Genomic DNA, 19,154 nt, shown 5'->3' on the forward strand with positions numbered 1-19,154 from the left:
GTAGCTGTATTTGAACCCACACAGGAGGTTCCCAAGACCTTAGAACTGTGCTGCACATGCGCTAACCACTGCCCCACCGTGCTGCCCAGCATAAAAATATATTTTAGAAAAAATGTGTTATGTTTACACATTAAGTTTATATATATATATATATATATATATATATATATATATATATATATATATATATATATATATACACAGTGGGACCTCGGTACTTTGCGGTTCGACGTTCATGGGTTCAGAGCTTCGCGGGTCTACAAAATAATAATAATTAAATAAAACAATATATATATATTTTTATTTTATTTTATTTTATTTATTTTTTTAAACCTTTTTGAAGGGGCTTCACTACTTCGTGGTTCCACGTTCGCGGGTTCAGAGCTTCGCAGGTCCAAACAATAATAACAATAAAATAAAATAATTAAAAAAAAAATAAAAAAAATATTTAAGCATTTTGGAAAGGGCGTTGCTACTTTGCGGATTTTCACTTTTCGCCGGTTGTTTTGGTCCTCATTAACTGCGATAACCGAGGGATTACTGTATATATATGTATATATATTTATAGGAGCCATATCCCCCTAGTGGGAGGTGGCTAGAGTCAAGAACACATTCACATTTTTGACTCATATAGAGAGATTGATACAGAGAAGGGAATTCCCAACACAAGCATCCTTCTGTCCAGCCATCGATCCATCCATCAATCCATCCATCCATCCATCCATCCTTCCATCCATCCATCCATCCATCCATTACCTGGAACATGCTGCTGCAAGATCAGAATCAGTAGTTATGTAGAACAATATGATTTTTCAGACCTAACCCCTACTGTCAAGTAGTTTCAATGGTAAAAACAGAGCCACCGTTGGAACACCAAAGAAGCAGTGCTCAATTTACTTGAGCACACACGCAGGCACACCTTCATCCTAACCATCACATAGACCCTCAAGGTGTACAACAAATAGGCATACAATCAGAGTCAGAGATCAGAAAAAAAGTGAGAACAATGGTGTAGGAGCTACAGGGAATTCAAAATACAAAGACAATGTTCTCTTTATTTCTTTTTTGCTGGAGAGTGTGTTTGAGATGTCTGCTTTCTATTACACAGTACAACGCTGATCTTTTTGTTTTTTATCATAAGGGGAGTTGTTTTATTGTCAAATTGTTCTTCCCGTTGCAAATGAGAGGATTAATAATTGAAATAATAGGGCTGCTGCGGAAAGTTTTTATTATTTTTACTTTTTCAGTGCAGTTTTTCTTCGGTGTGTTTGGATGTTCTACTGTAAGTACCATATTTTCCGCACTATAAGGCGCACCTAAAAGTCTTAATTTTTTTCAAAAGCTGACCATGCGCCTTATAACACAGTGCGCCTTATATATGGCTCAATATTAAATTCGCAAGGTCTCGCAACTTACTCAACGGCCGCCGACTCGATTTTACCCCGAACGTGGAGTAGTCCGCGGTGTATGCTGGGATTTATATACCAGCGTTTCATTGGCTAACCAATGTGTCAATCATCATTTGAATCGATCACTATTGGTTGAAGTTATTCGGAGCCTTGGATTGGCTAGATGGCCAAAACAAACCCTGCAATCGGCCGAGTTTAGCAATGGCGTAGCAAGTCCGCGGTATATGCTGGGATTTATATACCGGCGTTTCATTGGCTAACCAATGTGTCAATCATCATTTGAATCGATCACTATTGGCTGAAGTTATTCGGAGCCTCGGATTGGCTAGATGCCCAAAACAAACCCTTCAATCGGCCGAGTTTAGCAATGGCGTAGCAAGCTTGCTACAGTACGCCATAAAGAAACATGTTTCATTAGTCTGTATTTGTAAATATTCTACTCTCCTGGATTTACTTCACTCACGGTTGTAAGAAGACCATGATTGCGTATAATTATTGAACGTGAGAACTTAGGTGAGTTATGCGGCTTTATATTTTCCCGGTATCTTGTTTTAGAACGATCTTGATGTTGCTGTGATGAGTTGAGTGAATTAAACTCAATTCCAAGTGTTTATTGTCATATGCACAGTAAAGTTGTGAGCGAAAAAGAAAATAGAAACACAGAAATGTTTGGCATTTCTTGAATCCCAAGACTTCAACCTTCCGAATGATATTTGAAATGATGCATTTAAGTGACATCGTACGGACACCGCATCCGCACGTGTCTACGACACGTATTTGCATCTTTGCAAGCTTTGGGAATGTTAAGGGGGTAATCAGTTGGACTGAATCATCTGACTGTTTGTCGACGTTCCCATTGTAGCGACTTATAATCCGGTGCACCTTATCTATGGAAGATATAGGACCAAAAACCATTTTTTGGGGGTGCGCCCTATAACCCGGTGCGCCCTATAGTGCGGAAAATACGGTACTTTCTTAATGTCTTACCTGATTTAGAATAAATAAATATTATCATTGATATCAACAGTGGCGTGATTACTGACTAGCTTCACCTGTGCCGGCTCATTTGGAGCCAGCCGCTACGGGCTACCCGATTGGTTCCCTGTCCCTTTTTAAGCCCAGTCCTGTCACTCTCCGGTTGTCAGTCCGTCAGCAAACCTCTGTTGTTACAAGGCAAGCATTTTGACCCTGACTCCCGCCTTTCCTGTTTTTGCACCTGTTTTCCACCTGTCCGTTCCTGATCTCCCCGTCTGTCTTCGACTACGACCTGTTTTTGATTCCGACAACGTCTGCTCTCCAGTCCCGGCTTACGAGCTGTTTTGGTCTTAGGTAGCCTCTCTTTTGGGGTTCTATACCTCCGACCAGGAACTTAAAATGTTTGTGCATTGCTGACCACCTGATAGGTGAACTTTGCCTGGGCACTGCGGAGTGAGAGTGTAGGAGAAAATGTAGGTTCGATAATCTTTTAAGTCTTCTTTCGTGATTTAACTAAGTACACCGGAAGCCTGCCATGAGGGGGAGCCTTTTATTTCGTCATCCAAAAGAAACTCAGAGAACTCCAGACATAACAACGCTTTTATAGCTTCAGTTTGAGTACAACCCAAAAGGCGGCCCTAGTCCTCAGTAATCAACAAGGAAGATGCTGTCGTACCCTTATTAGGACATGTTGTTCGCCTCAGTTTGCTCAGAGGGACCTTGCACAGCGGGACCTTGCAGGTCCCATGCCCTTTTAGGGAAACTCAACTGTCTTGCCAAGGATCTTCTCGAATGATGTCAACATTCCCTCACTACTGTAAGCAATGTAAGCAAGTCTTTCTACATTTCTAAATATATGCAACTCTATTCTACAAATGCAAGTCTATTTTCCAAAACAAGAGCACTGAGCTTAAATAGGAGAGAGGCAACAGGCCGCAGCTGGCGCCAAACGGGCGGGGCCAATGGGCAACCGTGACAGTACGTGCCTCCCCTTTTTGGTATTTTTGGTACAAAAAAAGTCTCAATGATCCAGACAGTAACCGAGAGAAAAGTATTGGTTCATGCATTAATGTTTTTAGTGCATTTTCAGCTCATTTGAAATACAGTTCACCACAGACCCTCTAACATGGGGCCTATAAACTTAAAATACTGCTACAAGTAGAGGGATAAAACATGAATCGTCATTCATCTTGGTAAGGAAATCCAATACAGGTTTAAAAAAGTGATGAAAAAAACAAAATAAAAAGAAAACAAAAACCTTTAAAGGTTGGGTACAGGGACGTGTGGCAAGGCTGAGCCCATCTTTAGTCTGGTAGGATACCAAAAACCCCACATGGGGCGGCATTAGCTCAGGAGGTAGAGCGCCCATACAGGGATCAAGAGGTCGCAAGTTCGATTCCCAGCTCCTCCGTGTTATATGTCGAAGTGTCCTTGGGCAAAAAAACTGAATCCATAATGCCTCCGATAGCATGGCTGACATTGCTATCGGTTAGTTAGTGTGTAAAAGGGAAAAGTGTGAAGCACATTGTAAAGCGCTTTGGGAGGTCTTCATTGACTTGAAAAGCGCTGTATAAATGCAGACCATTTAGACCAGGGGTGTCAAACTCATTTTAACTCGGGGGCCACACGATAGCACAAACATTCCGTCGGGGGCCGGACTAGCAGTTTAAAGAGAAAGAAAGAGAGGGATAAAGAAATAAGAAAAAGAGGGAGGGAAAAGGAGAGAGGGCAGGACAAGGAAAGAAAAAGAGAAAGAAGGAGAGAGCGTGAGAAACAAAAGATAAAAAATTGTGAGATAGGGAGAAAAGAAAGGGAGAGGAAGAAAGAAATCCAAAGAGAAATAGAAAGACAGAAGGAGAGAAAAGAAAGCGCAAAGGGTATGAAGAGAGAAAGAGATTAGAGAAAAGGAAAAAAGGAAGTTAGAGCAAAAGAGGTTAAAAGACACACAGAGAGAAAGAGCAACAAAGGAAGAGAAAAAGAGAGACACAGAGAGTAAAAGAGACAGGGAGACAGAGTGGGAGAAAAGGGGTGAGAGAGAAAGAGAGAGAGAGAGAGAGAGAGAGAGAGAGAGAGAGAGAGAGAGAGAGAGAGAGAGAGAGAAATAAATACAAGTACAGTGTCTTTGTGAGAGGCACCTGGCTTTGGCAACATCAAGTTGACATATTTCAACCTGCAGCTTATTTTTCTCTTGCGCTTCTCTGAGTGTTGTCTCGCGGGCCGGATTCAATCCCTTAGCGGGCCTGATCTGGCCCGCGGGCCGCCTGCTTGACACCTGTGATTTAGACCATAAGACTGCAAATCAGCGAGGCGGAACAGACTTATAAACTACTGCAGCATAAAGTATACGGACACCTAGGTCAAACACCTTCTATGTATGGATGTCAACAGATGGAGGTATACAAAGCTGATGGACCTCAAAAATAATTTAAGGAAGGTGAAAAATTCTATGTTCCTCAGGAACAAAGAACTGAATGTGAGAGGTTGACTTGCTTGTGGGCGTGTTTGTGGAATGTTACACAAGTGTACCTTTTAGATGGATCTTGTTCTCTGGACTGTGTACCAACACTGAGCTGACGGAGTCCAAGCTGTCATAGTTACTGCAGCCGAGAGGACCCGTCCTTGTTTCAGTTACCTAGGAAACAGGAAAAAAGGTCTGTTTAGCACGTATATATAATTCAGTTTTGAAAATGCTATTGCTCCACTCGAGTATTTTAACAACAATTATACGCCTCTAGTCCCGTATTTTCACAGAACGAACATGAAACATTCATCGGAGGATCGAGGGCCTGTGATCTGCTTTAGTTCATAATAACGATGACGCAGGAGATTTACATAGCACTTAACTAGACACTCAAAAATGCATTGCATTATTCAGACAATCACAGATTAACTCATTCAACGCCTCAAATTGCAGATGTTGTTTTTTTTTTTTGGTCCATGTAAACCACAGGTGTCAAACTGCCGGCCCGTGGGCCAGATCAGGCCCGCTAAAGGATTGAATCCGGCCCGCGAGACAAAGCTGAGGGAAGCGCAAGAGAAAAACGAGCTGCAGGTTAAAATATCTCCACTTGATTTTGCCAAAGCCTCTCACAAACGCTGCACTTGTACTTCTTTCTTTCTCTCTCACTCTCTCTCGTCCTCCCTTTTTCTCTCACCTTCAATCTCTCTCTCTTTCACTCGCTCTGTCTCTCTTTTTCTTTCTTTGTTCTTTGTTTTTTTCTATCTATGTCTTTTTACCTTCTTTGGCTCTCCCTTCCTTTTTTTCATTTTCTCTGTCTTTTCTCTCTCTCTTGCATCAACCTCCTCTTTCTCCCCTTCTCTCTTTCTCTCCTTCTCTCTTTCTATTCCTGTTTGGATTTCTTTTTCTCTCTCTTTCTTTCCCCCTCTTTCACTATTTCTCTTTTTATCTCTTTTGTTTAACATTCTCTGTCTCTCGCTCTCCTTTATCTCTCTCTCTTGCTTTCTCCCTTTCTTTGTCCCACCCTCCCTCTTGTTCTCTTTCTCTCTGTTTCTTTCTCCTCAATCTACTAGTCTTTTTTTCTTTCCTTCTCTTTTTCTTTCTTTTGTTGTTTCTTTTTTTCTTTGTTTCTGTCTGTCTTTCTTTCTCTCCATATTTTTTTTCTTTCTTTCTTTCCATTTTTTTCTTTTCATTCTTCCTTTTTTCTTTCTTTCCTTTTCATTCTTCCTACCTCATTAGTCCGGCCCCTGAGAGAATGTTTGTTCTATCCAGTGGCCCCCGAGTTAAAATGAGTTTGACACCCCTGATGTAAACAGTGTCCAATGAATCCTGGTCTATGTAGTTCAGAAACAAATTACCAACACTAACTGTGACTTATAAATTCTCCAATTTCTCCATAGAATTTTCAGAATCGAAAAGACATATACCCTATTTTCCGCACTATAGGGCGCACCGGGTGATAGGGCGCACCCCCAAAAAATAGTTTTCGGTCCTATATCTTCCATAGATAAGGCGCACCGGATTATAAGGCGCTACAATGGGAACGTCGACAAAACAGTCAGATGATTCAGTCCAACTGATTACCCCCTTAACATTCCCAAAGCTTGCAAAGAAGCAAATACGTGTCGTAGACACGTGCCGATGCGGTGTCCGTACAATGTCACTCAAATGCATCGTTTAAAATATCATTCGGAAGGTTAAAGTCTTGGGATTCAAGAAATGCCAACCATTCCTTAGTTTCTATTTTCTTTTTCGCTCGCAACTTTACTGTGCATATGACAATAAACACTTGGAATTGAGTTTAATTCACTCAACTCATCACAGCAACATCAAGATTTTTCTAAAACAAGGTAACGGGAAAATATAAAGCCGCATAGCTCACCAAGTTCTCACGTTCAATAATGATACGCAACCATGGTCTTCTTACAACCGTGAGTGAAGTAAATCCAGGAGAGTAAAATATTTACTAATGAAACATGTTTGGCATAGTTTAGCAAGCTTGCTATTCAGTCATCTTTTTCGGCCAATCGCAGGGTTTGTTTTGGCCTTCTAGCCTAGCCGAGGCTCCGAATAACTTCAGCCAATAGCGATCGATTTAACTGATGATTGACACATCTTTTTCGGCCAATTGCAGGGTTTGTTTCGGCCATCTAGCCTATCCGAGGCTCCGAATAACTTTAGCTAATAGTGATCGATTCAAATGATGACTGACACATTGGTTAGCCAATGAAACGCCGGTATATAAATCCCAGCATACACCGCGGACTACTCCACGTTTGGGGGAAAATCGAGTCGAGGCTGTTGCGTAAGTTGCGAGACCTTACGATTTAATATTGAGCCATATATAAGGCGAACTGTATTATAAGGCGCATGGTCAGCTTTTGAAAAAAAATACGACTTTTAGGTGCGCCTTATAGAGCGGAAAATACGGTATGTGTACGAGGCACCATGTATCGTGTGCAAGAAATATTTGTTTCTTTCAAATGTGTGTTTTCTGTCAATTTGGTCTTAAATTTGATCTCAAAAGGCATTGAAAAAGTCTTAAAAAGTCTTGAATTATGATTTCAATTAAACTGCTGAAACCCTGTTTAAAACTGTTGAGTTAGCTAAAATGCAACAAGTTTGTGGTACTTGGAGTAAAGTGGCTGCTTATAACGAAAAATAAATAGTTAGTAGCTAGCATAGCTTGTAACACCAAGGCCATTTTAACTTTTATTGGACAGGACAGTGAATGGTGACAAGAAAACCGGAGTGGGTGGGAATTGATGATGATGGCAAACGAGGTACGCTACAATATTAAATAATAATACAATAATTTACACTCTCTTCGCACGTAAATAAGCGCCAACCAATAGACTTGAGGTATAATCGGATTGGATGTCACACTCAAAGTACATGTTTATCAATTGACAATGCTGAACTGTAGATATTTAGCTTTGTAATGTTAGCATGGAAATATAAGCCAACATTTGGCTAGCGGCTAAAAAAACGGGAATAAGGATATGAAAAAGGAAGAGTGGGATGAAACAGTGATGACAAAGTACAATAATAATAATAGTAACTTGCATTCTCCTAGCACTTGGTTTAGCGCTAGCCCTGGTCGAACTGATTAAACGTCATGCACAAAAGTACGTGTTTATGAATTAAAACTGCTGAACATGTGGCTCAGGAGGTAGAGCGCTCATCTTGGGATCAAGAGATCGCAGTTCGAATCCCGGCTCCTCCGTGTTACATGTCGAAGTGTCCTTGGGTAAGACACTGAACCCCTAATTCCCCCAATAAGCAGGTTAGCTTGAAAAGCGCTATATAAATGCAGATCATTTCATTTCAAATATTATATAAAAAATGCTACAGTAGTATTTATACAGTGCATATCCAATGTGAACTATTTTCATTATTAACTATTAGTTAGTAACTATTTTATACAGCGCAACAAGGGTTGTTGACTAGTTAAAATGTTATTTTTTGGGATTTTGGTGTTGTTTTGTAAAGCAGAAAAAGTGAAGTACCAGTATATCACCACTAAATGACATAGTCTCACAGGTCAGAGAAGGGTGTTTGGGGCAAGTCTCACGGGACCTCACGTGATTTAGTGAGACCTGCTCAATAAATCACTCTTAATGGCAACAAGTAAATGGTGTCGTGTGAGACTGACAGTTATCATCTATTTTGCAGGTAAAACAACAAGAACAAATATATATATATATATATATATATATATATATATATATATATATAAAACAAATGAACCCAGAGAGGGTTTTTTGGTAATTATTCATTTCATTAATAGTGTTATTTATTTTCTGACTTTTGTTATTTGAAGAATCCAGAAAGGGTTATTTGATTGTAGCTTTCTGGAAAACAATACATTTTTCACATTTAGGCACTCCTGCAATCATCACACTTTTTCTGTTTCAAACTGACCCCGGCCCCTCATCAGAGAAAAAGCCGGTTCTCTAAAAAGAGACGGACGTCCTTTCACTACATTAAACCGCTCGCTTCGTTTGCAACGAAAAAAACGATACAGAGATAGAGGCTTCCGCGGCGAACTCGACTTGCCGTTTCGTGATAGTCGGTGTATACCGGATGGTACCCGTAATTGACAAATTTGCCTTTTTCCTTACAGATTTTCTTGTACGTCGTACACGTCTTAAAAAGCTTTATAAACATACTTTGTGCTGCAAAACCGTACAGGTTGACAGGAATGTGATTATTTTGATTCCTTGGGGGTTGTCGGTCATTAGTTTTTTTTTTTTTTTTTACATATAATGGAATAACTCAACTCAACCGATTACTACCAACACCTGACTTATATAGGGCAGCACGGCGGCGCAGTGGTTAGCGCATGTGCGGCACAGTTCATGTCTTGGGAACCTCCTGCGTGGGTTCAAATCCAGCTCCAGACTTCCTGTGCGGAGTTTGTATGTTCTCCCCATGCTTGCGTGGGTTTCCTCCGGGCACTCCGGTTTCCTCCCACGTTCCAAAAACATGCATTTCAGGTGAATTGGCCGGTCCAAATTGTCCCTAGGTGTGAATGAGCGAGTGAGTTGTCTGTCCCCGTGTGCCCTGCGATTGGCTGGCAACCAGTTCAGGGTGTCCCCTGCCCACTGCCTGATGATTGTTGGGATGGGCTCCAGCACCCCCGCGACCCTACTGAGGATAAGCGGTGCAGCTAATGAGATGAGATGAGACCTGACTTATAAACTTCAGCCAGCTTGTTTCACCTAGAATTGGATGTAAATTGGAATCCATTAATGTGGCTCCATCTGCTGCAGAGACAGTATCTAGTCACTAAGTCTCGTAGTAAACTGCTGAGTAAGAATGGAATCTTTGAATACTGGCTGTCTGCCAAAATTGTCCTTGCCAGGCTGCTACAGTGCCAGATTTTGGATTGGCACCCACTGATAGAAAAATAGTATAATTTCGACATAAGCATAGGAAGACATATGTAAAGTACCGTAAATTGCGGACTATAAGGCGCACCTGATTATAAGCCGCACCCCCCACATTTCGGGAGGAAAACCGATTTTTTTACACACACAAGCCGCACCGATATATTAGTCGCATGCACCCACATTGAACATAGAAATCCTTTTTAACTGAACAATTTTAATGCAGATAACCTATATAAATATTTTGTTTCTCTGTCACGTATCCAGTATCAGTTATATCATATAACACCTCTATGCCACTAGGCTGAAACTTATATTTTCAGCGAAGAGACTGATTCAAGGTCCTGACCTAACCGACACATGCCGAATCAGTTTAAATCTTTTGTTGTCAATTTTGATATTTAACCTAGTATTGCCAGCTTGGAAACACAGTCACCAACTGGCAGTAAACCACATTGGTATCCGCAGTATTTCTGGGCAAAACAGAAGGCGGCATGCTGCCAGCTCATGCCAACAGATCCTTCGGGCACCATGGAACATCTGCACCATCCATACATTAGCATTAGTGGCACTGGACAGAAGGTCTGCAAAGTGTCTTGCACAAGTATACCACAACAGATGACTTGAAGGGAGATGGATTAGAATGGACGACCCTTTGGTAATCAAAGGGTCCTCTTGACATCTTGAGGCATGTCTTTTGCGATTTGGCAGTAAAGCTTTCAAACCATTTCGGAGGAAAGGAGATTCTGAAAAATATTTGGATACCCGAGACGTTGAAAACACCAGTGATCCAAACGGCCGGGTAGATTCCCCGTCTTTGAATTTCCAAACGTTTTGTTGTCAAATCCCTCCGCAGCCCACCACTCTCACATCTTCCTTGCTTGGTTTCCTTCTTACACTGCTTGACGCTCTGCGTCCACCAGTCATGGCAGCCGAGTGCAGCACTCAAAAACCTAAAGATGCGCTCCAACAAGCCTTTTCAGAAATGGTGTCTTTTTCCTGGAAAAAGTGAATGTGGAAACTCACTTTTAAGTTAAAATATATCAATAATACAATAGCAATTGGGCAACATTACTGGAATTACTTACTGCTATTTAAGGTCAACAAAAATATAGTGCCAGAGCACATCCATAAATTATTTATTCGGAAAGGTGGAGATTATAATTTAAGGGGCTGTAGTGAATTCATAATCCCAAAGGTGAGAACCACCAGGAAAAGTATGTGTGTGTCTGTGTGTGGAGTCAAACTTTGGAACAATTTACAAGACGAAATCAAACAATGTCCAACTATTCACTTGTTCAAATTTAAATACAAAAAAAAACAGTAGTGGCGGAAAACAGAGATGAAGAAAATGGGGTATGAGTGATACGAGAGATTGGGAATAGTGCGTGAAGAACGATGGTTAACTTTGTTGTTATTGTTATATCATGATGTTTATTACAGTAAATTCCGGACTATAAGCCGCTACTTTTTCCCCAAACGTTCAACCCTGCGGCTTATTCAGTGATGCGGCCAATTTATGTAATTTTTCTAACGCCCGCCAGCGGCGCTCGAGTACCAAAAGTAAGATTTGGACCAGTGGGATATATGCGCCGAGGAAGACTGCAACTTCTTGGCTTGACTAGCGGCAAGAAATCTTTCACTAAAACTTATTTGAGACACTTCTTCTGAAATGTTTTGCGAATTAGAAAAGAGGGGCGGAGCAAACGCGGGCTGACGGGAAGTGGGGTAAAGGTGAGTGAGACCTGTTGTCGCGGCAGACAATAGTGGATATATATTTTTCCCACCCTTACCTTTGGAAATATACACTTTTTTTTTCCTTGGATTACCTTCAACGGGTACCCAGACTCTGCAGGTCTGCATCAAACCTTAAGTACCGGTATCATTTTCCGTTCATTTTGCCAGCTGTGATTTTTGGACTGTGTACTTCAATGAAGGACATTTAGTTTCAACCGCGCGACTTGAAGTCGGGTCTGGATGAATTTAATGTTTGTGTTACAATTTTTAAACAGGTGCGGCTTGTGTATGTACAAAATCGGTTTTCCTCTGAAAATGTGGTGGGTGCGGCTTATAATCAGGTGCGCTCTATTGTCCGGAATTTACGGTATTAATAGTATTACTCTTGTTGTTATTATCATTGGTGTATTTAATAGGGAAAATGAAAGGTGAGGGAAAATAAGCATCTGCTTCTTACTACCCCTTTTTGAACATATTATGTCACATCATTTTGTTGTTGAGTTATTGATTTTGTTCTGCTTTTATTTTAATGTTAGAAATAAAGTTCATTCATTCATTCATTACTTGATGTAAAAGTCGATTTTTATGTAAAAAATTGAGATGGACAATATAAACGCTCTAATTAAATTTGCTGATTAAAAAGGAGTCTGTCTTTGTGTGCCCTGGGACTGGCTGGCAACCAGTTCAGGGTGTCCCCTGCCCACTGCCTGAAAATAGCTGGGATGGGCTCCAGCACCCCCGCGACCCTACTGAGGATAAATGGTGCAGATAATTGATGGATGGATTAAAAAAGAATCGACCTCATGGCAAGTGTGAACATATCTTCATAATGATTACGGCAGTGGGCGGCAGTGGCTCAGGAGGTAGAGCGCTCATATTGGGGTCAAGAGATCGCAGTTCGAATCCCGGCTCCTCTGTGTTACATGTCGAAGTGTCCTTGGGTAAGACACTGAACCCCTAATACCCCCAATAAGCAGGTTAGCGCCTTACATGGCTGCACGGCCGCTATTGGGAAATGTGAGGCACACTGTAAAGCACTTTGGGAAGTCTTGACTTGAAAAGCGCTATATAAATGCAGAACATTACATTTCATTTCATTTCATTACAAAGATCCTGCCCTAATAATATATAGGAACATAAAAAAAGCCTTAGGTTGACTCTGCAAGCCCTGATTACCCTTTAAGGCACCACAAGACTGCAACCAAAAACTACCTGAATAGTCTCAAAACTTCATACTGGATTTGTCAAGATCAGAACAGAGACAGGACCCACTTGCGTGCGTTTCTCTTAGTTTTATTGAGAGGAAGGGAAAGGGTAGTATACACGATACGGAGATCACTGATCGCGGGCAGCAGGTTGCTCAGACGCGGAAGTGGTATTTCCATGGCGAGTGATGACGGTGTCGAGAGCGGAAAAAACAGGTCAGTAGCTGGGACAGGCGAGCAGAAAACGTGGTTGAGATCAGAAAAGGGGTCGGGAGCAGACGGGAATCAGAACAGGAGAGAGTCAGGGTCGAAAAGCTTGCCTAGCATAAGCTGAGGTTCACAGACGGACTGACCACTGGTGACAGAAAGACTGGGGTTTAAAAGTGACAGGCAGCCAATCAGCGTCCGAGGTAGTTGGCGCCAAAGAAGCGGGCACAGGTGCCTTGCATCAGGAATCATGACAGATTAAACATATCCCGCCCAATTCTTCAAGATCTAGGAGCATAAAAAAACCTTAGGTTGACCCTGCAAGCCTTGATTAACCTTTAAGAGACCACAAGACTACAACCAAAAACTACCTGAATACAGTGGAACCTCGGTTTTCGAACGCCTCTCAGTTCGAACAAATCGGTTCTCGACCAAAAATTTAGAGAAATGCTTGCTTCGCTTTTCGTTCAAAAAATCGGAGTTCGAACGCCGGTACGCTAGGGTGCGATGCCGAGCGGCGTACGGGTGTAGATCGTGTAGATTGCCCCTACCACTCGTGAAGTACTGTTATCGCGTGCGAGCGCACTTCTTTTTGCTTTGGCTTTTAATATCAGTGAACAGAGTGTTTTAGCCCCTAATTATGCTTTCGAAGAAGGTCGGTGCAAGCAGCAAAGTTGCTACAGGTGAAAAAAGAAGAGTAGTGCGTACAACTATTGCATTTAAGAAAGAAATAATAGCAAAATGAAGAAGGTGTGCGAGTTTCCCTTCTTTCGAGGGAATAGAGCATGGCTTCTGCAGACCACCACAAAGGTAAGAAATCCTATTCATAATTATTTTCTTTATCCTTTAACCGCTCACCACTTTTTGTGGAGACCCGGGTGCTAAATGACGTGTAAACGACCTGATTTTTTTATTTTTACACGTTCATGTTCGCGTAATCTTTCGTACGGAGGATTACGCTAACGCGAACGTACGATTAGCCTGGGTTAGCTTCATGTTTACTTTCGTGGTAAACATTTAGGGTGTTGGAACGGATTAAAACAGTTTTACATTACTTTTAATGGGAAAAAACGACTTCGGTGATCGTACAAATCGGTTTTCGTACAAAGAAATGGAACGGATTATGGTCGAGAACCGAGGTTCCACTGTAGTCTCAAAACTTCATACTGGATTAAATTGAAGAACAGGGAACCTCACATGCGATTGCAGTCTCCTCAAGTTATAAACAACCAAACCTTTTCCACATAATGACATGTATAAGATAAAATTGTATCGTTTTTGAGTAATAGGGGTTTACAGCAGGAGTGGGCATTTTTTTAGAGACACAGGGCACATCGGTTAAAAAAATTGGGAAAAAGCGCCAGGAGGAAAACAGTTATTGACTTTTTTTTTTTTTAATCTACAAATACAGTCTCCAACCCGATACTTTTGCAAAAAGAGGCAAAAAGATAATGAAAGCCTATCTTTATTCTTCGGCATTAAAAGGAAAAAAACATTCATTTGCACATTCCATTCCAGTGAAATAAATAGACCCACAAAATGAAAAGGCAGCGACGATATCCATTTAAGGATAAACAAACATGCTGATATTTACACCGACATGTTACATTTATTTTTGGTCCACAAATAAACAATTTAATCAAACTTGTTTTGAAACCGCACAATTAAAAAAAAACTATGAATGATGTCTCTTTTAAAACACTACATTTGATAATAAGGAACACTCTAAATGCAAAAAAATCTTGACAAATAAAATAAGTACCCAATAAAAAAATACAAGTAAATACAATCGTAGACAAGAAAAGTGTCAGGATTACTGATGTGACTCAGGTCTGCCCGCTCATTTGCCACCACCAGCGTCAGATTCTAATTGGCTCCTAGTCAGTATTTGAACCCAGTCCTGTCTGTCCCCTTTTGTCAGTCCGTCTGCGAACCTCAGTGTATACTAGGCAAGCTTTTTTCGACCCCGACTCTCACCTGTCCCGTTTTTGCTCCCGTCTGTCCCCGGCTACGACTCGTTTTGATCCTGACCACGTTTTTGCTCTCCAGTCCCGGCTATCAACCTGTTTTCCCGTCCTTGACACCGCCATCGCTCGCTACCGAAGATCCACTTCCGCGTTCGGATCACAAGAGCGTCTTGCTTCCCACGCCTAGCAAAAGCCGGATCGTGGGTGCAGCCCTTCCTCTTTCCTTTAATAAAACGTGTGAGAAACGTAGCGCAATTGGGTCCTGTTTCCGTTCTAGTCCTGATAAAAGGTACCAAATAAACACATTTTTATAGGTAGTACTTTTTATTATTTTCAAAACAAATGCAATTATTTGTAGAGCACTTTTCCACCCAAAGTGCTGTAAAAAACATTCAGCATACAATAAGACAATGCACTCCCCTCCTTTAAGTCCACCCAACTGTCACGGTTGCCATAGCGCCTAATTGAACCCGCCTGTGTGGCCCCGACTGCAGCTCGTTGACAGATTGGCTTTCCCTCTATTTAAGCTCAGTGCTCTCACTCTTCCTTTGTCAGCCCATCAACGAACCTCTGCCCCGCAAGACGTGGGTTTTTATTCGGTCCTGTTTCCTGTTGGTATTTCCTGTCTGGTATTGTTCCAGTTTATTTTTTCCTGTTTAATATCGGTTTCCAGTTTCATTCCCGTCTCGTTTGTCCTGTTTATTTTCAATATCCTGTTTTGATATCAATCCGGTCCGTCCCGTTGTTTAATATCGGTTTCCAGTTTCGTTCCCGTCTCGTTTGTCCTGTTAATTTTCAATATCCTATTTGATAGCAATCCTGTCTGTCCCATCCTGTCCGGTATCGACCCCATCTGTCCGATATCTGCACGGGCAATTGGTATTGATGTCATCGGCCTCTGGCTTTCTATCATTCCACGCCAGACTGCCGCCTAATGTGCATGACTCCCCGTTTCCCGTAAAATAAAAGGCTTGTGTGAGAAACGTCACACTTTTGGGTCCTGATCCTGTTCCGGTTCTTGACACCCAACAACCCCCAGCACTTAATACACAGGTTAAAATACAATAAAAACAAACTAAATAGTAATAAAAATGAAGTAAACTTTAATCATGGCAAGGCACAGACTAACCATGTGAGGAAAGGGACCAGAAGCGTGTTTATTTACACTGAGATGGCAACAGATGGGCTCAGGATTTCCAGCCATTGAACCCTACTAGTTTATTATCTTCATATCTTTATGTTAAAGTCAATCATTATTAAGACTATTTAGTGGCTATATTTGTACAGATAAAATACATGTATATAGTATAATTCTACATGATGGTGGCAAAAAAAAAAACTTACGTCCGTTCTGGATATAGTCCAAACAGAGAGAGAGGGAGTGGTTTATTTTGCGTCAGAGAAATCAGTACACACAAGAACATGACTTCAAAATAAAATAATACAAGATTGATAAACGTACAAGAGATATAATTACACTCATTGTTGAAACGTTACTTTATGTGTGTGTGTGTAAGAGTAACATTGTTTTTATGTTTAGTAATATAAAAACAAGCCAATTACCTTGAGACAGAAATTCAAGAGATTTACATTGAAAACCTTACACATTAACATTATTATTTGTCGGGGCAGATGCGGGCAGTAGTTTGCCCAAACCTGGCCTAGAAGCATCGATTTAATTGATAAGAAATTTAGCACTTAACCTGACTTGTATGGCAGCCTCTTCAACACCAGAAATTTGAATATGTTCCTAAGAGACAATCCCTTATAGACGATCTTGGGAATTTCGAAAAAATATTGCCGTGAATTCAATCCAATGCTTCAGCTTTGGGATCCGTACAATTATTTTGTGTTTAACAGAACTGCACCGGTAGACTTTAAGCAACTTTTGCGGAGTTAAATGTCATCCCGCAACAGTGTGAGCCAGGCTGCTGAACAGCATGAGGGGGAGGTGTCAGGCTCTTGTGGTTTTGTTTTGGCGGTTCACACATATTGAGGCTCCGGACGATTTGTTGAAAACAGCAGATTGCATGATTGCTAAATACATCTTCGTGTTTTGCAACATGAAAATTAGATTTTAGGGAAAGTCGAGTGTTTATTTTGTATAGCCCTTAATCTCAAAGGGCTGCACAGACCACAGACTATTGCAAATTACAGACTATTATGACACCGTCCCCTGATCTAAAACCTACATGAGGGCAAAGAATACACAGACACACAAATATTGTCAACATAAAATGTAGGTTATTCATATGCGATAGAATAGAAGTGTGTTTTAAGCTTAGATTTAAACATTTCCACTGAGGTTGCAGAACATTTTTGAACCTGCGGATCTCTTCTTAGCTCTTGGGATCACTAGTAGACCAGCATTTTCAGAGCGAAGGCTCTGGACCGGAGCATAGGGGGAAATTATATCTGAAATATGTGAGGGAGCAAGTCCTTGCATGATTTTGTATACTACCAACAGAACCTTAAAATCACATCTCAGGTTAACAGGGAGCCAATGCAGGTTAGCTAAAATCGAGGTAATGTGATCAAACTTTCTTGTCTTAGTTAAAAGCCTCGCTGCAGCATTTTGTACCAGGTGAAGGCTCTTAATTTTGGACTTCAGAAGACCGTAGAGTAGGGCATTACAGAAATCGAGATAGGAGGTAACAAATGTGTGAATTATAATCGCCGCTTCCGACCAAGTCAGTATAAAGCCAATTTTAGCAATCTAGTAATATTTTTAATGTGTTTAAAAGGACAGATCGGGGTCAAATATGAGACCTAAATTTTCAGTCACTCTGGGTGATATTACATTTGTCAATGTTCAGAGCTGTTTTTCAGAACAAGTCACGGCGTTTAGATGGACCAATAACTAGCATTTCGGTCTCCATCGGAAGATAAAGTTGATTTTCATCTGCGTAGCAATGAAAACAGATATTATACTTGCGAATAACATCACCTAATGAAAGCATGTAAAATAAAGGGGTCCAAGTACTGAACCCTGCGGAACATCACTTGTAACACTAAAGGGCTCAGAAGTCATTTCACCATATTCAACACAGTGTGTCCTATCTGAGAGGTAGGATCTGAACCCTAATAGTACGGTTTGAAAGCGTGTAAAATGTTCTCTCACAAAATCAATTGAAGATCCATTTATTGATTATTAGAGACGAACTACATAAATCATGGTTTACAGACCCTTAACCGCCCCCAATAAATCCTTGAGGTCGTAGGAATCTTCCGATTTTAAAGCAAGAATTCAAAAGGTTGCCACACGTCTCCTGCAGCATGTACAGCACGTTAATTAAAACGTAACAATAGAAAGGAGTGAAGCAGATGTGCACAGCTGCCAGGCGAGGCCTTGGAGGGGATGAAGAGCATATGAGGATGTGACACAAACACCTGACAGCAAATCAAACACAAACATCTTTTGTTCCATTCTACCCAGCAGCAGATGTGTCCCATATGTTGGTTTGCGAAAACTGAACAAATAAATGACTGTGGAGGCTGAAGTATGAAGATGCTTCATCTTTCTTAATTACTGGTACCATTATTGTTTTCTTTTTCCACACCTAAATTGTTAACCACTCCAATATGTATGCAACTTTGGCATTGCACTTAAAATACACTGTGGAAATCATGTAGGGTGTGCGCTGATATCAAATTGGACCATTGATCAAATATCAAATATTAAACTCGTCTTTTCAGATTAATTAATCGATCAATTATTCATTCAAATAATTAATTGGCCGTAATATTTGCCACATCACCCATTCCCTTGGGATTTATCATCTTTGCTCACTTTTAATGGTTCTTGCAAAGTCAAAGCAACCCAAAAGTGGCAAAAGGTGAAAAAATAAATCTTCAGGGGAGATGGGAAATATTCAAACTGGAGGCAGTCAATGGATATATCAAGGAGGAATGGTAGGATTTTAAGAAATGGGAACAAAAATCGGTCCAGAAAATACCGTATCTATTCACATGTAACACAGGTTTTTGTCATGATTACCGACATGAATCACCTGTGCCCGCTCATTTGGCGCCAACCGCTGCGGGCTCTGATTGGCTCCCTTGTCCCTATTTAAACCCAGTTCTGTTACTCCCCTGTTGTCAGTCCCTCTGCAAACCTCTGTTTATACAAGGCAAGCCTTTTTTGACCCTGGCTCCCGCCTGTCCCGTTTTGCTCCCGTTTGTCTCTGGCTACGACCCGTTTCTGACCTGACCACGTTGTTTGCTCTCCTATCCCAGCTATCGACCAGTTTTCCCGTCCCTGACACCGCCATCGCTCGCTACGGAAGATAAACTTCCGTATTCGG

The 19,154-nt window shown here is 41.1% G+C and overlaps 1 protein-coding gene across 1 annotated transcript in view; it reads right to left on the minus strand.

Annotated features, from left to right (window-relative positions):
• Positions 1-19,154, minus strand: part of brinp2 (BMP/retinoic acid inducible neural specific 2) — a 288,092-nt gene that overhangs the window by 80,561 nt on the left and 188,377 nt on the right. The window contains exon 5 of the mRNA XM_088349920.1: positions 4,911-5,016. Coding sequence (XP_088206046.1) covers positions 4,911-5,016 — 106 coding nt within the window. The remainder of the gene's footprint in view (positions 1-4,910; positions 5,017-19,154) is intronic.

Source organism: Urocampus carinirostris, chromosome 1 (assembly GCF_059441175.1).
Source record: "Urocampus carinirostris isolate Australia breed hairy pipefish chromosome 1, RoL_Ucar_1.0, whole genome shotgun sequence".
Lineage (NCBI taxonomy): Eukaryota > Metazoa > Chordata > Actinopteri > Syngnathiformes > Syngnathidae > Urocampus > Urocampus carinirostris.